At 44.6% G+C, this 26,704-nt stretch overlaps 1 protein-coding gene across 1 annotated transcript in view; it reads right to left on the minus strand.

Moving 5' to 3' along the window:
• LOC137299362 (obscurin-like) overlaps positions 1 to 26,704 on the minus strand; it is a 552,786-nt gene that overhangs the window by 356,112 nt on the left and 169,970 nt on the right. The window contains exons 31-32 of the mRNA XM_067968057.1: positions 21,990 to 22,262; positions 2,580 to 2,846 (exon numbers count right to left, since the gene is read on the minus strand). Of these exons, the coding sequence (XP_067824158.1) occupies positions 2,580 to 2,846; positions 21,990 to 22,262 (540 nt within the window). The remainder of the gene's footprint in view (positions 1 to 2,579; positions 2,847 to 21,989; positions 22,263 to 26,704) is intronic.

Below are 26,704 nucleotides of genomic sequence, written 5' to 3' on the forward strand. Positions count from 1 at the left end.
TTATTTCCTTTTTCACTTCCCCTCTGAACTTTCTATTTTATGCCTGGTTCTCATTTGTGCTATCAACCTGACATCTGTCATACACCCCTTTTTTCCGTTTCATCTTACTTACTATCTCTTTTGTCATCCAGGGAGCTCTGGCTTCAGTTGCCTTACTTTTCTGCCTCATGAGAATGTGCCTAGACTGTACCCGAACCATCTCCTCTTTAAAGGTCGCCCACTGTTCAATTACAGTTTTGCCTGCCAACCTTTGATTCCAATTTACCCGGGCCAGATCTGTTCTCATCCCATTGAAATTGGCCCTCCTCCAAATGAGTATTTTTACTTTAGAGTGGTTCAAGACCTTTTCCATAGCTATTCTAAACCTTATGATACTATGATTGCTGCTCCCTAAATGCTCCCCCACTGACATTTGCTCCACTTGGTCGGCCTCATTCCCGAGAACCAAATCCAGCAAAGCCTCCTTCCTCATTGGGCTGGAAACGTACTGGTCAAGAAAGTTATCCTGAACACATTTCAAAAATTCCTCCCCCTCTTTGCCCCTTATATTATTGTTATCCCAGTCTATATTAGGATAGTTGAAGTCCCCGTTATCACTATATAGCTTTGCACCTCTCTGTAATTTCCCTGCAAATTTGCTCCTCTATATCCTTTCCCAATAGTTGGTGGCCTATAGAATACACACAGTAATATAACGGCACCTCATATTTCTTAACTCTAACCAAACAGATTCTGTCCTTGACCCCTCCAGGACATCCTCTCTCTTGAATATTGTAATATATCAATACTGCCACCCTCCCCCCTTCTTTCCTTCCCTATCTTTCCTGAACACCTTGTATCCAGGAATATTTAGTACCCAATCCTGCCATTTTTTGAGCCAGGTCTCCGTTATCGCCACAACATCGTATTCCCATGTGGCTATTTGCGCCTGCATTTATCCGAGATTCGGTGCTATCAAAATTGGGTTGCAGAGAGGTGTGTTTCTGTTGAACATCTGTACCTCCGCCTGGTGGAACTACCATTCAATAGCATATGATGTGTGTCCAGGAGGATGCACTCACTCATTTTATAGAGAGTTGCGCTATTCACCACGCTGCTTTTGAGGAGGTCCTCGGTATCTAGAGGGTGAATTTCCACGGGTGTTCTCCCACTCATCCCACTTTGGTGGAAGAGCTGTGGAAATACCAGAAAAACGTTCTGCCAAAATTATGGCCGACAAGCAGGAGAACCCCCGCAAAAATTCAACCCCCTAATGTCTGCCTAGCAAGGGCTCACATCCACACTTGTCAGTGGTTTATGTTCTTTATGGTAAAGGAAAGGTAAGCAGGATTTCTATGGGGTCAAGTTGGTTCCATGTTGACATGTCTGCCAATGAAACATAATGAGAGACTAGGTAATCCGATATCCACCCAAGCAGATTTGGAGTGCTCCAGGACACCATTGATGATTGGCCAGTCAGCCTGGCTCATGATTGGGTCCTGGAGAGATGGACCTGTTACTGAGGCTGAAATTCTTGCCACTCAGTTCCATGATAACCCTGCAACTCAATGACCTAACAGGAACAGAGGTCTTAACTGAACTGCAGCAACTCGCCAAGGCTTCTTCGACAGCACCTCCCAAACCCGCGACCTCTACCACCTAGAAGGACAAGAGCAGCAGGCGCATGGGAACACCACCACCTGCACGTTCCCCTCCAAGTCACACACCATCCCGACTTGGAAATATATCGCCGTTCCTTCATTGTCGCTGGGTCAAAATCCTGGAACTCCCTTCCTAACAGCACTGTGGGAGAACCGTCACCACATGGACTGCAGCGGTTCAAGAAGGCGGCTTACCACCACCTTCTCGAGGGCAATTAGGGATGGGCAATAAATGCTGGCCTCGCCAGCGACGCCCACATCCCGTGAACGAATAATAAAAAAAGGAACTTTACCAGTACTCTTTGCTTGTGAACTGCGTGGTTTTACTTCATTAAACTCCAGCAGTACTGCTGTGCTCCTTTGGGGTCCCTAAGCCTTGATTCTTCTTAATGTGCATCTAAACTGTTTGGACTTAGGTAAGTGGGATGTGTCCCTGTGGGGAAAGAGTGTGCATCCATTTTGGCCAAACAGAAGCTCTACCTGTGAGAATTTCTCAGCAGCTTAATCTGAGGACCATCAAATATGGTAATGGATTCCCAGACACCAGACATGTTATCAGACACCCACCTGCCCCAAAAAATGGCCTCTTGGGCAAAGTACCTGAGAGTATCTGTGGAACCTTCCCTCAGCAAAGGTCGATGGTTTCAAGAGAGGAGGAAATAGAGAAAATTTGTCAAAGGAGCAAAAAAACTACCGTTGCTATAGAATAGCCTTCACTGCAACACTATTTGTTTAAAGTTCTATCATTAACACAGTAACTGTGTAAAACCACATATCTGCAATGCGTCTCTTGCTCAGTCACATATTTTCCACAGCACCAGATGACAGCATTATAGAGAGGAACCACTGTATAAACTAGCCATGTTAGTCTGAGATGAGTAAGAATCAAAATGAAATGTTAAAAAATGGTTATCGTTCTTTTATACATTTTGTTCCTACCATTAATTTTCAAGGAAGCACTGGTCTGTTGATCTCCAGTGTCGCAAGTGTATTTTCCACAATCTTCTGGTTTAAGGTTGTGAATAGCCAGCTCAACAACCGAACCTTTTTGCTTTATTTCATATTTGGCACTGGGATGAAGTAAAGTGGATCCTTTTTTCCATTGCACCGCTGCATCTGGTCTGCTAATTTCACAACGCAGCATGGCAGTATCGTTCTCTTGAGCTTCTTCATCCTTAAGTTCTTGTTTGAAGATCGTAGGCAAGGCTATTTGGGCAACATTAAAACTGAATATTATCACAACTTGCAATGTCTCATCTTTTTACTTATATATGGAAAATGAGGCAGTGTTTCTCACTCCACTCTGCTCTCCCCCTTACAGCACATAGCAGCGGATGAACAAAACCAAGGATGATGAAATACATTTTAGTTTGAGGATATCACAGCTGTTACAAGGACAAAAGAAAATCCAAGGCAAGAAAAGGCCATTCAGCCCATCAGGCCATGTTCCATCCAGAGTCCATTTTGATTGTTTTATCAGACTTCTCACAACCCCACATGTTGATCCCATGTTTTAACCACATTAAATTCCTTTCCCTACTTCCCCTGAAAAAAATTCAAACATGCTGTTACATTAAGCACAACTGTGAATCAACTAGGAATAACAACATACAATTGTTTGTAAAGCAGCATTAGTAAAGAGGTCATGACAGGTGTGTCACCCTTCATCAGAACATGTGAACGACTAGAGTCCGCAACAATATCAGGATTTCCTCTATTATTGTGTGGTTAATCCTACAACAAATGAATATTATTAAAGGTCTCTTGAAAGAAAAATACATGCATGGTCATAATTAATTCCTCAAACATGGTCAAGGATTAAGAGATCAAATTTTTTTTAAAGGAATTGTATATTTTTGTGTCCTTCCAACTTTCTTCAAACCTACGGATCAATTCTTAAATGAGAATGTTTCATCCAAACTTGAGATTATTTTTCCCTTCATTTTCTCTACTCTTCTCCTAAACAACTTGCCTAAATTCAATTTACACCTTAATGGTTTGAAACAGGTGTGATTGCTGACCTGAAGTAAAGAATGCTGTTTGTACCTAATTTTCCACGGTAAGCTTATTATCATAATTATAAATAGCTTCACATGTAGGGGTAGATTTTCAACTTGCTGTCTGGGCGTAAAGCTGGTGTTGCGATTTGGCCACCCCGTTACAATTTACAATGGAAATGAAAATTGAGCAGTTTCTATTATGTCCGCAACGTCAGTTTTACGTCCGGCCGACAAGTTGAACATCTACCCCATAGATTTGGGTATTTTGAAGGAGTGCACCAGTGGTGGGAACAGAAAAGTGCATGCTAGTAAAAGTACAGATAACTAAAGGAAATAGAGACCAAAAATCCTTATAACCTTCGGACAACTCAAAAGGCTTTTCAACCCATGGCTGAAGGGGGAGAGGGCAAAGAAGTGACAAGTAAAAATGAAGTGAAAGGAAACCCGAAGTGCAATCATGAGGCTGCAGGCAAGTGACGGTGCAGCCCAGCACTCGACACCTTGTTTGAGGGGTGCGAAAGTGGAAGTGGTTCTGGATACGGTGGTTGTGAAAAGGGTGGTCCTGTTTGCCACTCCCCGGAGGTCAATATTGCAGCATGCCGCCAAGGAGGTGGAGGCAGTTTACCACTAATACCATGAGTTGTACCAGCCCTATGGTGCATGGCAGCTGCGGCTGTCCTAGCAGCAGATGGCACAATTCTGCATCTGGCTCTCTGATTATATCCAGACCCTATGAAGGAAGTTCCCCATGGTGGTTGCCAGGTGGGCGGACAATACCTGCACATATGTTTGGAGGCATCTTTCTTGGTGGGTACAGCTAATCATGTTATTCTGGCTGTTTATCACCCCCACATGTCTTTTCTCATGCAGTACCACTGAAAGTATGAAATACTGTGGTTGGAGTGCTGCTGAGGAAGCATCCAGCATTATAGTTAGTCAGACATTCAAGTATCCTATGTATGTCATCCAGTCTGTTATCCCAGCTTCCTCTGGGAATAAGAGCCTCCACATGCATTAATCCTCTCAAAGTTTGCAGGAAATAGCAAATGGTACTGTCTGATCTGCCTAGCATCCCTCCCTTTGCCCTCTGCTTCTTCCTCCAGAAAGATCAATGACGGAAATACACATACCTTATTTTTGCCTTATACTTTCGATTTACTGCTGCACACTTACCATTACTCAGCAACCCTGGACATCCATTTCACATGGATGAAATTATGAGCAGTTGTAGTTAAGAATGGATGTCCTGCACGCTTAATCATCGAGATATGGCTGCAGGATGTACTCGCCTACATTTTAATTTTAAAAGCGGCTTCTTCCTATTTCAGAGGGGCACTTCCGGCCCCCAATGCTTTATGCACCAAGAACAGTATAATGGATCTCCGCCCACTTTTCTGACTGGGTTTGCCTGATTTACATCTGTAAGCCAGGTGAACTTGATTGAAAAATCCATGGTACTGACTCTTGGTGGAATACAAATCAAAGTTAAAGTCACCCTCCACCTCACCCAAATGGTCATTCTCCTTTTTTTTGTTAAAAACAAAATGACTTTTCTTGCCAATTTTCTCCCCTCCTCTCTTGAAGGAATTGACTTCTTGCTGGGTATGGCTCCACAGGTACTGCAGCCATTCTAGTATCTTGACTAAGGGGGATTTATTTATGTATGAGCAGGCCATTTGACCGCATGGATAATTAAAGCCAAGCCTGGTCCTCTTCTCACCCAAAGGTAACACACAAACACTTCCAGCAGAGTTCACATTTCAGGAAAGTCCGCTGCACACATATCAGCGAATCCTACTCAATCTTGCCCTCCCTGACCCAGGATCTAAAGCTGATTGCTGTGCCTTTACTGCCACCCTATCTGAGATCAATCAATTCAGCACAAGCTGGGTCCAGGGATAGAACCGACATCCTTCCTGATCTGTACAGCTCAGCCATTCATTGGGTAAATTCACTGACTCATCGTTGGAGCTAAGTGTCCATTCTTATATAGCCATAGATATGTACGGGATCGGAAAGATCTACTGTGGTATATGTGGCTGGTACCAAAGTTCAAAAGTGCTTCTTTTTTTTTAATAAATGAGTCCTGATGTGGAGTGTCGGCAAACTATTCAATAATGGAGCACATCACAAACAAGCCCAAGCTTGTCCTCCTCCAGCAATCACGTGCATACACTTTTCAGCAAGTCACTGAATAGTGATCAGGAGTGCGAATCCTAGCTGATTTTCTGCTCCACTAAAGCAAGCTTTACTACCGAAACTGCTGCCCAGGCTGAGATCAGCTCGTTCATCACAGACCATGAATTGAACCAGGACACTGTTACCCAAAAGGCCATCAGGGACCTCCAAATCTGTGTTCAAATGAACTGTGTAGTCCCTCCAGTAGACAAAGACCTGCTGTTCCTACAATCTTAATTTCTAGTTTCTCCAATGAATAATTCAGTCATCGGAACAAGAAGGAACAAGTTTCAATCACGGTCCTGATCAGCCAAGGAGGTAGTAGAGGTTGCTACAATTGGCCTCCTGTGTGGAAAAGTGAGTCGGAGGCCCGACAGATTTTAACTGGAAGCCTCATTCGAATGCGGCCTGTCAGCTGCTTGGACATTTCTGGTGGAAAATGGCAGATGGCTGGTGAAGGAGGGTGCTGCCGGCAGCAAGGTTAGTCCAGAAGGAGGAATCTCGAGAGGGGCTCGTGACTGGGGGTAGGGGTGAGCCCGGGGCAGTAGAGGCCCAGACTTTCCTCGTGGAGCCCAAAGGAGCTCTCCAACAAGCGCACATGCAGCTTCATGTAGTGAGACAGCTTTGGAGGTGCTTCTGAAAGTCCTGCAAAAAACAATTAACCTTTTTGGAATTGAGAATGAAAAGCAGCACCAATGCAGCCTGGATGGCGGTGGTGGAAGGAATCAATGCTGTCTCACCAGTGCGTCGAACCTGGTGAGGAAGACATTTGCTGGTCTATTGCTTAATTTTATAATGTGGTCTTACAAAGGATCTTAATAGTATTGCCGTTTAAGTTTAGTCAAGAAAATACACAGCACTTTGAAAGCTGTTCATGTACTATTTCTTTGTTCCTTCTCATTCTTCAGAACCTGCAAATAGAGAGGGATGGCCAAAGCTCCTATACAGGCAGCATACAATGACAGTTCCTTGGGAAGACAGTCACATATAGCAGACAGATACATCTTCTCACACAGGATGTCCACACACAAAAATGGGAATCCTACCCCTTTGCAAGGTCATGATCCAGCTTTAGATACTTTGGTGAACATGCCACACTGAAACTTACCACCCAACACAAAAGGGATACTTAAAAAAAGAAATTAGGAGATCAAGGAGGGGCCATGAAATAACACTGGCGAGCAAAATAAAGGAAAATCCTAAGATGTTTTATAAGTATATTAAGGGTAAGAGGATAACTAGGGAAAAAATAGGGCCCATTAGGGACAAAAATGGCAATCTGTGTGTGGAGCCGGCAGATGTAGGAGGGGTTCTAAATGAATTTTTTGCATCTGTTTTCACTATGGAGAAGGACGATGTAGACATAGAAATACGGCAGGGGGACTGTGATATACTCGAACATATTAACATCGAGCGGGAGGAGGTATTGGCGGTTTTAGCAGGCCTAAAAATGGATAAATCCCCAGGCCCGGACGAAATGTATCCCAGGCTACTGTGTGAGGCAAAGGAGGAGATTGCGGGGGCTCTGACACATATATTCAGAACCTCTCTGGCCACAGGGGATGTGCCAGAGGACTGGAGAACCGCTAATGTAATACCATTATTCAAGAAGGGGAGGAGGGAAAAACCGGGGAACTACAGGCCAGTGAGCCTAACATCAGTGGTAGGAAAATTATTGGAAAAAATTCTGAAGGACAAAATTAGTCTCCACTTGGAGAAGCAAGGATTAATCAGGGATAGTCAACATGGCTTTGTCAAGGGAAGATCATGTCTGACTAATTTGATTGAATTTTTTGAGGGGGTGACTAGGCGTGTGGATGAGGGTAACGCAGTGGATGTGGTATACATGGATTTCAGTAAGGCCTTCGATAAAGTCCCCCACAGGAGACTGGTCAAGAAGGTACGAGCCCATGGAATCCAGGGTGCCTTGGCACTTTGGATACAAAACTGGCTTAGTGGCAGAAGGCAGAGGGTGATGGTCGAAGGTTGTTTTTGTGACTGGAAGCCTGTGGCCAGTGGGGTACCACAGGGATCGGTGCTGGGTCCCTTGCTGTTTGTGGTCTACATTAATGACTTGGATATGAATGTAAAAGGTATGATCAGTAAGTTCGCTGATGATACAAAAATTGGTAGGGTGGTAAATAGCGAGGAGGATAGCCTCAGTCTGCAGGACGATATAGATGGGTTGGTCAGATGGGCGGAACAGTGGCAAATGGAATTTAACCCGGAAAAGTGCGAGGTGATGCACTTTGGAGGGACTAACAAGGCAAGGGAATACACAATGAATGGGAGGACCCTAGGCAAGACAGAGGGTCAGAGGGATCTTGGTGTGCAAGTTCACAGATCCCTGAAGGTGGCGGAACAGGTAGATAAGGTGGTAAAGAAGGCATATGGGATACTTGCCTTTATTAGCCGAGGCATAGAATATAAGAGCAAGGAGGTTATGATGGAGCTGTATAAAACACTGGTTAGGCCACAGCTGGAGTACTGTGTGCAGTTCTGGTCGCCACACTACAGGAAGGATGTGATCGCTTTGGAGAGGGTGCAGAGGAGATTCACCAGGATGTTACCAGGGCTGGAGCGCTTCAGCTATGAAGAGAGACTGGGAAGATTGGGTTTGTTTTCCTTGGAGCAGAGGAGGCTGAGGGGGGACATGATTGAGGTGTACAAAATTATGAGGGGCACAGATAGGATGGATACTAAGGAGCTTTTTCCCTTCGTTGAGGGTTCTATAACAAGGGGACATAGATTCAAGGTAAAAGGCGGGAGGTTTAGAGGGGATTTGAGAAAGAACTTTTTCACCCAGAGGGTGGTTGGAGTCTGGAACTCACTGCCTGAAAGGGTTGTGGAGGCAGGAACCCTCACAACATTCAAGAAGCATTTGGATGAGCACTTGAAATGCCATAGCATACAAGGCTACGGACCAAATGCTGGAATATGGGATTAGAGTAGACAGGGCTGATGGCCGGCGCGGACACGATGGGCTGAAGGGCCTCTATCCGTGCTGTATAACTCTATGACTCTATGACAAAAGGAACTTCCCCCGCATATAGGGCAGCCTAAATAAATGGGATAATCTGCCTTATCATTCCTGATACGGTATAAACAATTAAGATGAAAATTTTCTCTGCCCTTTCTATCTACTTCAGATGCTGACTCTCAATGTACCATCCCGACAATTCTGTGGCCTGGACAATAGCATCTCCAAGTTCCTCTAAGCAGGCAAGAGGCCACAAATAGGTCTCGAGTACCTTCAGCATCCAATATAAAAGGGGAGAGACTTGGGGGTAGAAATTCATCTGGGCCCATTTGTGGACTCAGAATTGCGCTGCGCCAGTGGTGCACACCCCAACGGGGAGACTGGAGGCCAGCTCGAAATTTCAGCCTCCTGCCTCACTTCAGTAATTGAGCTGCCGGCGCTTATCGCACCTCCATGGGCACTGCAGCACAAGAATTTTGGACCACTTGCATCGCCAGCAGTGGCCATCGGGTAAATGGTGGGGAGACGACAGGAGGGGGGCCGATCGCAAATGGCAGCAACCATCAGGAGTGCTTTGGAGTTGGGAGAAGCACTCTTGTTCCTCCTGGCTCTGCATGAATTTTCATGAAAAACAAAATGCGAAATTACCTTCCTAGGCCACATCCACACCCTTTCTCAGAGGGGATCTGAAATAGATGTTAGGCCCCTCATTACCATATCCAATATGACACTGAACCTTTTTTAAGTCCTTGGGGCACAGGGCATAGCCTTGTGAAACTAGTCAATTGGCCAACCCTGCAATACTCTGCAGACTTCAGCATGAGCAAGTTCTCCTGGGGTTCTTCCTCTACTCCCCAATGGTCTCCTGCAGCTCCACCCTGTGCATGATGCTCATGACAATGACCAAAGACAAGACAGAAAACCTGAGAGAAGCTTGGGATCCCACCCATTAGCCACAAGGGCAAGAATCCTAATCTACAAAACTACTAGTAGGCAGAGGTTCCACCCCAACCCCCACCAGAACCAATTAGTCCCCAAAACCAAGATCAAACAAGTTCCCCCAACCCCGGCACACGCTGCACCCAACACAAGCGGTCTTGCCAAGACTCCTGCAATCACTTTGCAACTAACTTGTACAATATTTTCATAAAATATATATTTTGATGTACATTTTTGAGAATTAAATTAAAATAAAAAAGAGAATGTCTAAACAAATTCAGTTTTGGAAGCACAGCAAAGGCACACTGAAATTGGTACAAACAAACACAACAGTTACCAGCTACAATAACACAAATGAATCTGCTTTAAGAGGCAGGAGGGATGGGAGAGGTAGGAGTGAACCTGGATGCATTTGAGAACCTTAGAGAGGAATGAGAGGTTGAAAAAGTTGGAAAGGCGAAAGGATGCAGGGTGGCCTTTTAAGGAAAGGACGATGACAGCAATTTTGAAGGGCAGAGGGACAATGTCAGAGGAGAAAGAGCTGTCAATGATGTCAGCAAGCATCGAGCCAAAAAGAGACAGTTCAGTAATTAGCAGCTGAGTCATGAGTGAGTCAATAGAGCAGGTGGTGGGGCTCATGGAGAACATGTCTGATAAGCGCTGAAAAGGTGACAGGGAGAATGTACAAAATATTGTGGTGTTGGGGTAGGGCGGAATGGGTCAGTTGGGGATAGAAGCAGGGAAAGTAGTGGAATAAGGAGGATGAAGCAGCTGAACAGATAGTCTCAATTTTGGAGCTTCTCGCATCAGTGGTGAGGGCGAAAATGGCAAAGTGGAATACCAAAGCAGGAGGCCTGCAAGAGAGAAGATTTGTCCTTGACCTCCAAGATGATTCTAGAGCAGCGTGAGGATTTGATAGCCGAGAAGAAGGGGCCACTAAGCATTAAAAATATTAGGGGAGAGGATGAAAGAGTCAATGTGATGAAAATCAACAGAGATTGAATAATGGTGAATAATGATTGTAGTCCTACCCTTCACTTTTAGGCAAGCACTGCTTTGTTGATCTCCAGAATCACAGGTATATGTTCCAGTATCTTCTATTTTCAGATTGTGGATTACCAATTCAGTGATGGCACCTTTCTGCTTCATTTCATGCTTCTCACTTGGGTGAATTACCACAGATCCCTTTTTCCATTCTACTGGAGCACCAGGTTTGGTAATTTCACAGCACAGTGTGGCAGTACCATTCTCTTCAGCTTCTTCATTCTGAAGCTCTTGTTTGAAAAGCACAGGCAAGGCTGAGGGATGCATTAACGTGAATCATTTAATATTAGAGTGATGATTAAACAAGATCCATATCCTTGGGCAACACAATTTTGTTTAACCATACTACGCTATATAATAACTAGAACAAACCATTCAGCTCCCTGTGTTATTTGGAACAAATCTGGCTAACTTTCATCTTTAACTACACATGATTTACATATGGTTAAATTCTTTGCTTAATCCCTCTGAATGCTTTAAGTAAATCACTGTTTACTGTATAGGTATTAGTCTATTCATGTCAGTGGACAGATTTTACTGTTTACGGCATATTGTATTGCCTAGGCACAGCAAGTAGAAGAAATTTGAGCAGGAAGGGCCACACGCCCATAAGAGAGCTGCCTGATTTTCCGTCCAATTAAATTAATGCATCCAAAATGCCCAGGCGCAGGAACAGGAAAATCTGCCCCATTGGCTCCAAACAGGAAGAAATTATTGGGGTTAACTATAAAACCAAAGTTGAAATCCCTGCCTCCACTAATGTTCATACTCAAGATTAAAATAAATTCAGCCAGGTGAAAAATCTGATGATTGAGTTTTCAAGATGTCACACTGATGGTACCCAAAGGGATAATCAATCACCCATTCAGCCATTCCATCCTCCTCTTTCTTTTTTAATTCGTTCATGGGATGTGGGCGTGGCTGGCAAGGCCAGCATTTTTTGCCCATCCCTAATTGCCCTTGAGAAGGTGGTGGTGAGCCACCTTCTTGAACTGCTGCAACCCATGTGGTGAAGGTTCTCCCACAGTGCTGTTAGGAAGGGAGTTCCAGGATTTTTGACCCAGCAACGATGAAGGAACGGCGATATATTTCCAAGTCGGGATGGTGTGTGACTTGGAGGGGAACGTGCAGGTGGTGTTGTTCCCATGTGCCTGCTGCCCCTGTCCTTCTAGGTAGTAGAGGTCGCGGGTTTGGGAGGTGCTGTCGTAGAAGCTTTGGCGAATTGCTGCAGTGCATCTTGTAGATGGTACACACTGCAGCCACTGTGCGCCGGTGGTGAAGGGAGTGAATGTTTTGGGTGGTGAATGGGGTGCCAATCAAGCGGGCTGCCTTTGTCTTGGATGGTGTCAAGCTTCTTGAGTGTTATTGGAGCTGCACTCATCCAAGCAAGTGGAGAGTATTCCATCACACCCCTGACAGGACCAGTTAAATTTCTAGTCAATGGTGTCCCCCAGGATGTTGATGGTGGGGGATTCGGCGATGGTGATACCGTTAAATGTCATGGGGAGGTGGTTATACTCTCTCTTGTTGGAGATGATTATTGCCTGGCACTTGTCTGGCGCAAATGTTACTTGCACTTATCAGCCCAAGCCTGGATATTGTCCAGGTCTTGCTGCATGCGGGCATGGACTGCTTCATTACCTGAGGGGTTGCGAATGGAACTGAACACTGTGCAATCACCAGCGAACATCCCCACTTCTGACCTTATGATGGAGGGAAGGTCATTGATGAAGCAGCCGAAGAGGGTTGGGCCTAGGATACTGCCCTGAGGAACTCCTGAAGCAATGTCCTGGGGCTGAGATGATTGGCCTCCAACACCACTGCCATCTTCCTTCGTGCTAGGTATGACTCCAGCCACTGGAGAGTTTTCTCCCTGATTCCCATTGACTTCAATTTTACTAGGACTCCTCGATGCCACACTCGGTCAAATGCTGCCTTGATGTCAAGGGCAATCACTCTCACCTCACCTCTGGAATTCAGCTCTTTTGTCCCTGTTTGGACCAAGGCTGCAATGAGGTCTGGAGCTGAGTGGTCCTGGCAGAACCCAAACTGAGCCTCGGTAAGCAGGTTATTGGTGAGTAAGTGCCACTTGATAGCACTGTCGACGACAGCTTACATCACTCTGCTGATGATTGAGAGTAGACTGATAGGGTGGTAATTGGCCGGATTGGATTTGTCCTGCTTTTTGTGCACAGGGCATACCTGGGCAATTTTCCACTTTGTCAGGTAGATGCCAGTGTTGTAGCTATACTGGAACAGTTTGGCTAGAGGTGCGACTAGTTCTGGAGCCCAAGTCTTCAACACTACAGCCAGGATATTGTTGGGGCCCATAGCCTTTGTTGTGTCTACTGCACTCAGCCGTTTCTTGATATCACGTGGAGTGAATCAAATTGGCTGAAGACCGGCTTCTGTGATGGTGGGGATCTTGGGAGGAGGCTGAGATGGATCACCCACTCTGCAACAATCTTCAGCCAGAAGTGCCAACAGTTCAGCCTTGCCTTTTGCACCCATGTGCTGAGCTCTTCCATCATTGAGGACGGGGGTGTTTACAAAGCCTCCTCCTCCCGTTCATTGTTTAACTGCCCACCATCATTCACGACTGGATATGGCAGGACTGCAGAGCTTTGATCTGATCCGTTGGTTATGGGATCACTCAGCTCTGTCTATAGCATGCTGCTTGCGCTGTTAGCATGCATGTAGTCCTGTGTTGTAGCTTCACCAGGTTAGGTATGCCTGGTGCTGCTCCTGGCATGCTCTTCTACACTCCTCATAGAACCAGAGTTGATCCCCTGGCTTGATAGTAATGGTGGAGTGAGGGATATGGCCATGAGGTTACAGATTGTGGTGGAATGCAATTCTGCTGCTGATGTCCCACAGCGTCATGGATGCCCAGTTTTAAGCTGCTAGATCTGTTCTGAATCTATCCCATTTAGCACGGTGATAGTGCCGCACAACACGATGGACTGTGTCCTCAGTGTGAAGACAGGACTTTGTCTCTACAAAGACAGTGCAGTAGTCACTCCTACCAATGCTGTCATGGACAGATGCATCTGCGACGGGTAGATTGGTGAGGTCGAGGTCAAGTAGGTTTTTCCATCGAGTTGGATCTCTCACCACTGGCCCAGTCTGGCAGCTATGTCCTTCAGGACTCGGCCAGCTCAGTCAGTAATGGTGCTACCGGGCCACTCTTGGTGATGGACATTGAAGTTCCCCACCTAGAGTACATTAAGTGCCTTTGCTACCCTCAGTGCTTCCTCTAAGTGGTGCTCAACATGGAGCAGTACTGGTTCATCAGCTGAGGGAGGGCGGTAAATGGTAATCAGCAGGAGGTTTCCTTGCCATGTCATAAGACTTCATGGGGGCCGGAGTCATTGTTGAGGACTCCCAGGGCCACTCCCTCCTGACTATATATCACTGTACCGCCACCTCTGGTGGGTGTGTCCTACCCAGGGATCGTGATGGAAGAGTCTGGGACGTTGGCTGAAAGGTATGATTCTGAGAGTCTCCCCATGTCAGGCTGTTACTCGACTAGTCTGTGGGACAACTCTCCCAATTTTGGCACAGATATTAGTGAGGAGGACTTTGGAGGGTCGACTGGGCTTGGTTTGCCTTTGTCGTGTCCGGTGACTAGTGATCCAATGCCGGGTGATCCGTCCGGTTTTATTCTTATTATGTCTTTTTGAAGTGGGATTGTACAACTGAGTAGCTTGCTAGGCCATTTCAGAGAGCAGTTAAGAATCGAACACATTGCTGAGTCTGTGTTTCCAGACCCACAGCGTAGGAACGTACCAGTAAGGACTAAATGACATTAGTGAACCAGATGGGTTTTTTACTAACTTTGTATTCCAGATTTTTAAAAATATTTTTAATTAACTGAATTTAAATTCCCCAACAGACGTGGCAGGATCTGAACTCATGTCTCCGGATTGATAGTCCAAGCCTCTGGATTACTGGTCCAGTAACATAACCACTATGTTACCGTACCCCTATTACCATAAAAAATAGCAGTCGAGCTGTTGGACTGGTGATTTATTTCAAGCTACATAGCTCATAATACATACATAATGGTCACATGCAGTGAAAAGAACTGAGAATTTCTTTACACCATGATCCATCTGGTGAGAGAAGCTGGCTTCTGCTTTTGTGAAAAGTCAGCTGTTGTTGATATGATGAGCTGGATTGTTGAATGTTCAAGCTCATCACATACACAGCAGACAGCTTGTCATGTCTAATTCTGCTGGACTTTTTATTTATGTAGGTATGTGTAAAGCTATTCTATCCACTTAACCAATGAACTAGTTTTAAGTAAATTCAGCAACACTTACCTGATAAATGGTAAAATTAATAACATTAGCTCATAAGATGTGTTGCTTTTTAAATCAATACATTTAAGAATTTGGCTGTAATATAATAAAATCAATTCAAGGTCTATTCTGATTACATTTACTTTAAAACTAAGTTTTTAATTCACTAGCCAGTAATTTCTTATGCTGTTTAGTAAAAAAAAGTGACTTAATTACAACAAATGAGATGTACAACATTTCTAAAATTGTCTACATCATTGATATAAAAACTGATAGATGAAGGATGGTCAAGTAAAATTTGAATTATGCTAATAAAGTTTGGATTCAAAGTTAATAAGTAGGACATGTTTAGTCAGTAGACTAGACAACATTAAATCATTGGCTTCCCAATAAAACAAAATCTATGGTAAAAGCAATATAATGCAGAGCAATACAGTGACCAAGTAGCATTTTGGTTCGAGCAGTGACTTATGGGAGACAATAATCTTGTCCTGCGTGCACACAATCGAGCTGACCACATCCACAGCATATCAGCTAATTTAAATAGCGTTCTGGCACTCACCACACATTGTTCGTTGCACCCTGAACGTGCCATGGGTACGGGGAGCAAAATTCTCAGTGACAGCAGCCAATGAAGGGCTGCTGGCTGCCCACAATGCACCAGCAGGTTTTCTGAGCGGGAGAAGTAGGATAGTGAACAGAATTGGCAGGCAGAGAATTTTTTAAAATGGTTTTTTAATAGGGCATCCCTTCAGCACCTGTTCAAGGGATGTGGGGATCGGGCAGAAAAGCGGAGTTGAGGTCAAAGATCAGCCATGGTCTTAGTGAATGGTGGAGCAGGATCGATGGGCCATGTGGCCTACTCCTGCTCCTATTTCTTATGTTCTTATGTTCCAAACAGGCTTTGTATGACTGAAGAGTTGCTCAGGCACTCTGGTTACATTATGGGAAAGTTCCATAATTTAAATATTTTATGGCCCTAATGAACCTCGTGTACAGTCTCCCAACGACCTTCATGCTGATCAGCTGCAATGGGCTGTGCTGAACAAATTGGATGCATTGAAGGGCTCAGATTTCTGTGTCGAGTAATACAGGGAGTGGGCACGCAATGAAAAACAGCATTGCATTTTTGACCCCACCGCCTCTTTGCTTGTAGCCGTACTCAGTCCATCTTCTGCTGACTTTTATTTGTTCTTTGACAGGCCAAAAAGTTGAATACTCTGGCTCAATAAGATGGCTCATGCCATTAGAGGGAAATGTGTGATCTTTCCAGGTCATCTTGACATAAGAGTTCCTTTTGTGAGCTAAATAATGGGGCAGGGCTGATCTTGCAGATGACAAACCTTTTTATAACCATTTTTATGGCCTGCTAACCAAAGTAGATTGTTAAAAAAGAGAACAGGAAAAAATACCCACGTACAGTGACGATAACATAGTACTTATGTAATTTAAAAAAAAATTTTTTTGCCTGTTTAGAAAAAAATTTACAAAATCTGCTTTGAGATAGCCACTTCTATGTAAAAACAGTGGGCCCGTGACCTGTTACAGTAGCAAAATCATGTGCACCCTAAACATTACTCCTGACGTTACAAGAAGGCAGGTTGGCTCCTCCTCCCAGAATTCCCACAACCCCTGCCCCCTTTCTGTCCCCAGTGATAAGTGTCCAGGTCATTTTAAGGACTGAACTGGGGCTCACCTGGATCTGGACACCCTTGAAAAATGCCACGGTGCTCAGGGATATTTGGCTCCTAATAAACGGAGCTTTTTGGCAACTTTAGAAAAAAACTGTTGAGCTGATAGTGCTGGCTGGCCACTCAAGTGGCTAGCCAGCAGCGCACCTTGTACCCTCTCCCCAGCAGTCGCCAAAGCTGCATCCATACAGGCACAAGCGCAGCCAAAATAATCAACTAAGTTATCCCCAGATACTCCGGCAGAGTCAGGATTCCTGCTCCACCACACTCAAACTGGCGCAATAGTTCCGAGGATTTTCAGGATCAAAATCTGTAATGACCAATGAAAATAATCAAAGGGCTAGAGTTGGATTCATAACATATATTGCAAATTAATAAAAAACATAATGTTAATATAGTCTAACTTTGGGTTATTAGTAAATTATACAGTTACTGTGATCATTAATATTGGTAGGGTAAACACAGCTTATGAGCAAACTATTTTTCCTTACCATTCACTTTTACAATGATTTTAGTACATGATGCCACAGTGTGGCATTCATATGTTCCAGCATCCTCCTCAACACTTTTACAAACAATCAGCCTGGCTTCATTCCCAGAACGACTGATTTTGTGCTTGGATGTATTTTTCAAAAGCTTTTCATCCTTAAACCATTTAACTGGGCAGTCCGGTTTGGACATTTCACAGAATAAGATGATATCCTCTCCTTCAGTGACAGCAGCTGAAGCTGCCAACTCTTTTGTTATGATAGGTGTTTTTTCTAAAACAATATGAACATAGGTTAACTTTATAATGTCTCCAACAGCTTTCCTGCAACCAGTTGGGATTAGGTACTATTTTTAGTTTACCCATGAAGCATGAGTCAGCCATTCAATAAGGTAAACAATATTTCGTCCTTCTGAAGAATGCATTGGATAAACAGAAGAAATAATCGTACTTGACTGTATCAACTTTAATAGGCTAAATATTTCTACAATCAAGGATGGGGAAATAGCCGTTGCGTTTTAAAGATTTGGTTTGTCCTAAGTTCATATATATGATGTACACAAGAACGTAGTAAAGGCACCGCTTTATATTGCAAATGAAGCTTTTGCCTGAAAGCATTGACAGATGACATTGAAATTATAAACAACCTAGAAATTATGGAAGTTTATTCGTTAGCTCTAACAGGAAGACTTAAGGTTATTCCCTCCAGAGATATTCTGCAGAAAGAAGTAAACAGAATAGGAGATAAAGTATGGCACTGGATAAATACGACCATAATAAGAGCATAAGAGTTAGGAGCAGGAGGAGGCCATTCAGCCTCTCAAGCCTGCTCCGCCATTTAATGAGATCATGGCTGATCTGATTTTTACCTCAACTCCACTTTCCCGCCCTTTCCCCATATCCTTTGACTCCCTTGCTGATCAAAAATTTGTCTAACTCAGCCTTGAATGTATTCAAATGACTCAGCCTCCACCGCTTTTTGGGGTAAAGAATTCCAAAGATTCACGACACTCTGGGAGAAGAAATTTCTCCTCATTTCCATCTTAAACGGGCGACCCCTTATTCTGAGACTATGCCCCCTAGTTTTAGATTCCCCCATGAGGGGTAACATCCTCTCAGCATCTACCCTAACTAGCTTAAAAACAAGGAACAGAGTAGTCTCAAACTGAAGCTTTTTAGGTTGGAAAAAGGATAGCCCAAGTGTCATTCTTGGAACCGTGCTATTTTTAACACTATATATATTGATGAATTGGATGAGTATATTGCAAGTAAAACGTACAAATTTGCAAATGACAAAATAGTAGACATAAGCAAATTGTGTGAAACAATGCAACCAGGTTCAGGATTTAGGGACTATATTTTCTACCCACTGATTATGAATGGGCGAAATCTGGAGTTACATTTTAACTTGAGCCACCCAGCATAAACAGGGACCGCAGCATCTCAAAAATAGCTTACCGCCCCCGTTTACACAAGCGCTCCGGGCACCACCATCAAGGGGGCCTACCATTAAGCAACTGAGTGCTCACTTGTTTCAGACGATAGCCCCTTTTAATATGCAAATAGGATCTTATGGTATACATTGGGCTCCGACTGCCATTTTAACAGAGCTGGATGAAGCCATTTAGAGCAGCAGTGTTCCTTCAGGCTGCACAAAAACAACCTAGGTTGATGCCGCATTGCGTCCCCTCACCCACAACCTGCCTTTTTTTTTTGGTCGGGCCAATCTCCAGGCCACACAATTTTGTGCTGGCCTGGAACCAGCAGACTGCCCCAGGGAGCTCATTTACCGCCCGCAGCCCGCCGCGGGTACGATAACGAGGGCCGGCCTTCAAAATTAATCAGACATCCAGTTGGCACTATGGGGCAGCCACACAACACAATCCACCAGTCAACTGCCCGATATTAAACTCTAGCACTTAGTTCCTCGGGGGTTTAAATTTATCATTCCGCCTATTTTATGGGCCTAAAACGGGTACAACGATAACCGATCTGCACAGGAGCTCGGGACACTAATAAATTGGTCTGAGCCTTTTTATAGGTGGCCCAGTCAGCTGCTTGAAATGAGTGCAGGCCTCATTTCAATATTGAAATGAGGCTGCTGCACTCATTTTCAAACTCAAAAATTTGTTTGCCCAAGTCGGAGCTTGCAATGTACAACTGGTATTTCCAGCACTTGAGCAGTCCTAACCAGCGGTCCTGGAGGATGCCCAAAAAACACTCAAAAACGTTGAAATTTTCAGTATTTTGTGGAGTCAGAAGGAGGAGTGCTCCTCCTCTTGCTCCATAAAACAACTGCAGGCCACTCTCGCCTGATCTTGCACCCACCCCCCCCCCAACCCCAGGACTTACTACTGGGCCCCGGCATGGGGTGAAATTGGTACAGTCCCAACAAGCAATCTCAGTCAGAGCATCGAATTGGCGCCCACAGCTTGCCTGATTTATTCTGATGAGGCTCAAGGGTGTATTTACCTCTCGGCCCTCTCTGTTCCAGCACATCACCGCTGCGCACCGCCGAAATTGGGCCTGGTTTGAGGCGCTAAGGAATTTAGGATCTAGTTTTTTTTAGGTAGCTTGACCAATAGGTGGCAGATGGAGTTCAATGTGGATAAGTATAAAATAATTATCATGGAACAAAAGAACCAAAAGAGAAATATGTGTTAAATTGAACAGTCCTAGAGCTGGCTGACGAAAAAAAGAGACCCATAAATAAAGTAGGAGCTAAAGTATGTATGTCCCTGTGTAAGTATGAATTTAGCCTAACTTGGCTATAGTTAAAAATGGTTGCATTACCGTTTGTGTAGGTTGCAGATCAAAAGTGATTTTAGTATTGTTATGTAAGGTACTAATCAGTCGTCCCCCCCCACCATGTAGTGAAAGGAAGGATAGACCATAGAAAGTTTACAGATGATTTTTGGTATTAGGAATTTAAGTTATGAGGAAATTTTAAGGAAGTTGGGGTTGTTTACTTTGCCAAAGAAAAACTTTGAGATGACCCATTTGAAGTTTTCAAGCCTTTGAAGGGAACAAAGTTGATGACAGCAAATTGTTCATTACAGTGAAGGGATTAAGTACCAGACAACACACATTAAAAATAGGATATTAAGAGTAATCAGATGAAACATTTTCATCCAGTGGGCAATAGACTTGTTGAGCAGGTTACCAAGGAAGGCCAATGAAATACAGTATAAATGGGTTCAAGAAACAATTAGATATATATTTTAGAGAGAAAGATTGAGGGATATTGTGAGGAAATGGGGTTGATCTAGCAAAAAGGAATGGGCTTGTTGAGTTCAATCATTTCATTTTCCTAAAAATTCTTATGATCTTAGAAACATGGGGGTCGATATTAACCACCCCTCCCCCCGGCACAACGGATGGGAGGGGGTTGGGGGATAACATTTTTAAATTGGGGAACGCATTCCCAAACCGCGGTGTACGCACCTGCCGCCATTTTTATGACGGAGGTTAGAGTGCCATACAAGTATCCTGTCTTGGAGAGGTGGAACACTTGATTATAATATTTAAATCAGGTTCCCACAATGCAGTTGGTGCAGGCCAGGTTTCCCAGGGCTCGGGAAACCAGGCAGCGAAATGGAGACAGGAGCAGCCTGCCGCAGAATTCAAGTGCTTTTTAGAGCACTCCTTGTGGGCCAGGAGAAGCAGGAGTGCAATCCCCGGCCCCTCAAACAAAACCTTCGGCTTCCCTACTGCTGATTATGGCCTCTCCTCGCTGCCATGATCCACCAAACCCCACCGCCCCCCCCACCCCACTTCTCCGGCATCCTGTCCCACCATCGTCCACCCCTCCCCTCCACTCAATCTTTCCGTCCCTCCCTCCCATCACCGGCCTCTGACCCCCACCCCACCCCCCCATCACCACCCACGAAGCCTCGATCTTTCCTGCCAGGCAGCCATATGCGAAACAGAAGAAAAAAATGATGAGTTCCTGCCTTTAAATTCGGCAGGACCTCCGCATCCTCAGGATTTCCGGGTATCCCCCCCCACTCACCCACTTCCTCCCTGTAAATATCGGGGCCACAGGAAGGACACAATGGAAAAAGACTCTGCAGTCCATCTGGCTAGCCCCTAAAACTAATACCTTAATTACCCACTTCCTTAAATGTCTATCCAATTATACATTAAATTTTACCACACTAATCTACCTCCACTGCTTCACTGGGCAGCCCATTCCCCATGTTCACCACCCTCTGCGTCAAGTAGTTAAATCTAAACTGCTGGTGGACATTCCCTCTTCTGAGCCTGAATCTATGTTCCTTGGTTCTAGAGTTAATGGCAATCTTGAATATATTATCAGGGTTCAATTTATCTATTCCCTTAACAATCCCTGATTGTTTAACTTCTCTTCAAGCTCAGACGCTTTAAGATAGTTGTCAGTCAAGTTGCCCTTTTCTGCCTCCAATGCTTGGATATCACTGTCGAGCTGAACTGTACACAGTAGTCCAGGTGTGGCCGTACCAGTGCCTTAATCTTATCTTATCTTAACCTTAATCTTACGTTCTATGGGAGAAGCAGCTACTGGCAAATTTCTCCGGGAAAACCTCCACTGCTGTAATTGCAATCACTTTCTCTGTCACTGTAAGAAAGAATTTGGACCTTGGTTCAGACTGCTGAATATGATGAATATGCTTTAAGACAGGATTTCTCATATCTACAGGTAACTTTCACTGGTGTTATATTAATATATTTTCAAATAAAACTTTACCTTTCACTGTCAGGGCAGCAGAGGTTTTCTTATCTCCAGCTTCAAATGTTATATTACCAGAATCTTTCACTGAAAGTTTTTTAACTGTTAAAGTGTGATAGCCATCCTCTAATGATTTAATTTCATTCACATCATTGGTGTGGAGAGGTGTTTTATCAAGGAACCACTGAACGTTGTTATAATCTGCTGGTGATATCTTGCACTTAAATGTTGCTGATTCGCCTTCAAGGACTTCAACATCTTCAAGGTCTTCAACCATGCGAACTTTCTGACCTGTAATTAGTACATATGAATTGCATACTTTGTTCCTTTGCAGGGACACAAGGTGGAGGAGCAAGTTAAAACTCTTTTTCTTTTTAAGGCCTAGCCCAGATTGATGAGATAAAGGTCTTCTCTCTTTGACACTATTAGTAAAATGAGTCTCAAGACAGTTTTCAACCAACACGAGGACACAGCACAACACAATCATCACAAATGGAGTTAGCTGCAATTTTATATGTGCATGCCGTTTGTTATTTGGAAGAGATAGTACCTCATTACATAAACCTATGGGGCATTATTGGGGGACTAATCAACTGGCGGCCAAAACAGGCTCGCATCGCTCGCCCAATGACTTGCGTGCGAGGTACAAACCCTTTTCTTCGGCAAGCTGGATGTTGGACAGCTCGCCCCTTTTGGGGGCGGGGGGAGGGATTTTGGGCCAGCACACCATCAGTTCCTGGTGGCCTACACCTCTTAAAAAGGTGAGGTGCAGTGATCATTGTGGAGCTGAGCTGAAGCCAGTTTCTGTGTACTGGAAAGCAGAAACTGTCCATTGGGAGAGCGCCCACATTATCAGACAATGCCCTGGCAGCTTTAGTGGAGGAAGTAAGGAGGAGGAATGTCTTATATCCAGCAAACGAGAGAAGGGTGCTCTGCCATAGTGCCAGGAAAAAATGGTTCGAGGCGGATGAGCACGTCAATACCCGCAGTTTAGCCCCTCGGACCTTGATGCAGTGCAGAAAGAAGTTCAACGACTTGATCCGGGTCGCTACGGTTAGCCTCCCATTCACACTACTGTTGTCATTATCAGCACAGCCCTGCACCACTTTACTGTAACAGCACCAATGAAAATCTTGACTTCCCTGCTTCAGTTTCCTCTCATCCAATCATTCCAACAGCCCTCCTCCTCCTGCTATTTCCAAGCTCTGCCACCGTCACTGCTCATACACATACCGGATGCTTCTTCATAGTACCAGACAAACTATTCTACCCTCAGGCGCAGATGCTCAGAACTCTTCAACATGCCACCCACTAACAGACTCCCTTTCATCTTGCAAGACAAACTAGTGCACAATGTCAGGGAGGGGACCCGCAGAGGAGGAGGAGGGACACCATCCTTTCACATGCTCTCAACAGCTGAAAAGGCTGCTATGGATATCATAGACAGAGAGTGTGCCGGAACTGTTGCAGAGGGCAAGGGAAAGGGAACGAATGCCACAGGGTGCAGGGAATTAGCAGGTCAACTAAGGAATTGGTACTCAGTAAATTAATGGGACTCAAGGTGGATAAATCCCCTGGACCTGATGGCTTCCATCCTAGGGTCTTGAGGGAAGTGGCAGTAGGGATTGTGGATGCTTTGGTAATAATTTTCCAAAATTCTCTGGACTCGGCAAAGGTCCCGGCAGATTGGAAAACTGCTAATGTAACACACATATTTAAAAAGGGTAGTAGGCAGAAGGCTGGAAATTATAGATCAGTTAGCCTAACATCTGTGGTGGGTAAAATTTTGGAGTCTATTATTAAGGAGACAGTAGCGGAACATTTGGATAAACATAATTGAATAGGACAAAATCAGCATGGCTTTAGGAAGGGGAAGTCATGTCGGACAAATTTGCTTGAGTTCTTTGAGGATATAACGTACAGAGTGGATAAAGGGGAACCAGTGGACGTAGTGTATTTAGACTTCCAGAAGGCATTCGACAAGGTGCCACATAAAAAATTATTGCTCAAGATAAAGAATCACTGGATTGGGGGTAATCATAGAATCATAGAAGTTACAACATGGAAACAGGCCCTTCGGCCCAACATGTCCATGTCGCCCAGTTTATACCACTAAGCTAGTCCCAATTGCCTGCACTTGGCCCATATCCCTCTATACCCATCTTACCCACGTAACTGTCCAAATGCTTTTTAAAAGACAAAATTGTACCCGCCTCTACTACTGCCTCTGGCAGCTCGTTCCAGACACTCACCACCCTTTGAGTGAAAAAATTGCCCCTCTGGACCCTTTTGTATCTCTCCCCTCTCACCTTAAATCTATGCCCCCTCGTTATAGACTCCCCTACCTTTGGGAAAAGATTTTGACCATCTATCTTATCTATGCCCCTCATTATTTTATAGACTTCTATAAGATCACCCCTTAACCTCCTACTCTTCAGGGAAAAAAGTCCCAGTCTATCTAACCTCTCCCTATAAGTCAAACCATCAAGTCCCGGTAGCATCCTAGTAAATCTTTTCTGCACTCTTTCTAGTTTAATAATATCCTTTCTATAATAGGGTGACCAGAACTGTACACAGTATTCCAAGTGTGGCCTCATCAATGCCCTGTACAACTTCAACAAGACATCCCAACTCCTGCATTCAATGTTCTGACCAATGAAACCAAGCATGCCGAATGCCTTCTTCACCACCCTATCCACCTGTGACTCCACTTTCAAGGAGCTATGAACCTGTACTCCTAGATCTCTTTGTTCTATAACTCTCCCCAACGCCCTACCATTAACGGAGTAGGTCCTGGCCCGATTCGATCTACCAAAATGCATCACCTCACATTTATCTAAATTAAACTCCATCTGCCATTCATCGGCCCACTGGCCCAATTTATCAAGATCCCGTTGCAATCCTAGATAACCTTCTTCACTGTCCACAATGCCACCAATCTTGGTGTCATCTGCAAACTTACTAACCATGCCTCCTAAATTCTCATCCAAATCATTAATATAAATAACAAATAACAGCGGACCCAGCACCGATCCCTGAGGCACACCGCTGGTCACAGGCCTCCAGTTTGAAAAACAACCCTCGACAACCACCCTGTGTCTTCTGTCGTCAAGCCAATTTTGTATCCAATTGGCTACCTCACCTTGGATCCCGTGAGATTTAACCTTATGTAACAACCTACCATGCGGTACCTTGTCAAAGGCTTTGCTGAAGTCCATGTAGACCACGTCTACTGCACAGCCCTCATCTATCTTCTTGGTTACCCCTTCAAAAAACTCAATCAAATTCGTGAGACATGATTTTCCACTCACAAAACCATGCTGACTGTTCCTAATCAGTCCCTGCCTCTCCAAATGCCTGTCGATCCTGTCCCTCAGAATACCCTCTAACAACTTACCCACTACAGATGTCAGTCTCACCGGTCTGTAGTTCCCAGGCTTTTCCCTGCCGCCCTTCTTAAACAAAGGCACAACATTTGCTACCCTCCAATCTTCAGGCACCTCACCTGTAGCTGTCGATGATTCAAATATCTCTGCTAGGGGACCCGCAATTTCCTCCCTAACCTCCCATAACGTCCTGGGATACATTTCATCAGGTCCCGGAGATTTATCTACCTTGATGCGCGTTAAGACTTCCAGCACCTCCCTCTCTGTAATATGTACACTCCTCAAGACATCACTATTTATTTCCCCAAGTTCCCTAACATCCATGCCTTTCTCAACCGTAAATACCGATGTGAAATATTCATTCAGGATCTCACCCATCTCTTGTGGTTCCGCACATAGATGACCTTGTTGATCCTTAAGAGGCCCTACTCTCTCCCTAGTTACTCTTTTGCCCTTTATGTATTTGTAGAAGCTCTTTGGATTCTCCTTTGCCTTATCTGCCAAAGCAATCTCATGTCCCCTTTTTGCCCTCCTGATTTCTCTCTTAACTCTACTCCGGCAATCTCTATACTCTTCAAGGGATCCACTTGATCCCAGCTGCCTATGCATGTCATATGCCTCCTTCTTCTTTTTGACGAGGGCCTCAATCTCCCGAGTCATCCAAGGTTCCCTACTTCTACCAGCCTTGCCCTTCACTTTATAAGGAATGGGCTTACCCTGAACCCTGGTTAACACACTTTTGAAAGCCTCCCACTTACCAGACGTCCCTTTGCCTGCCAACAGACTCTCCCAATCAACTTCTGAAAGTTCCTGTCTAATACCATCAAAATTGGCCTTTCCCCAATTTAGAATTTTAACTTTTGGGCCAGACCTATCATTCTCCATAGCTATCTTAAAACTAATGGAATTATGATCACTGGTCCCAAAGTGATCCCTCACTAACACTTCTGTCACCTGCCCTTCCTTATTTCCCAAGAGGAGGTCAAGTTTTGCCCCCTCTCTAGTCGGGCCATCCACATACTGAATGAGAAATTCCTCCTGAATACACTCAACAAATTTCTCTCCATCCAAGCCCCTAATGCTATGGCTGTCCCAGTCAATGTTGGGAAAGTTAAAGTCCCCTACTATTACCACCATATTCTGGCATGGGTGGAGGATTGGTTATCTAACAGGAAGCAGAGAGTTGGGATAAATGGTACATTCTCGGACTGGCAACCAGTAACCAGTGGTGTTCCGCAGGGGTCGGTGCTGGGTCCCCAACTCTTTACAATCTATATTAACGATTTGGAGGAGGGGACCAAGTGTAACATATCAAAGTTTGCAGATGATACAAAGATGGGAGGGAAA

Source organism: Heptranchias perlo, chromosome 2 (genome assembly GCF_035084215.1).
Source record: "Heptranchias perlo isolate sHepPer1 chromosome 2, sHepPer1.hap1, whole genome shotgun sequence".
NCBI classification, from domain to species: domain Eukaryota; kingdom Metazoa; phylum Chordata; class Chondrichthyes; order Hexanchiformes; family Hexanchidae; genus Heptranchias; species Heptranchias perlo.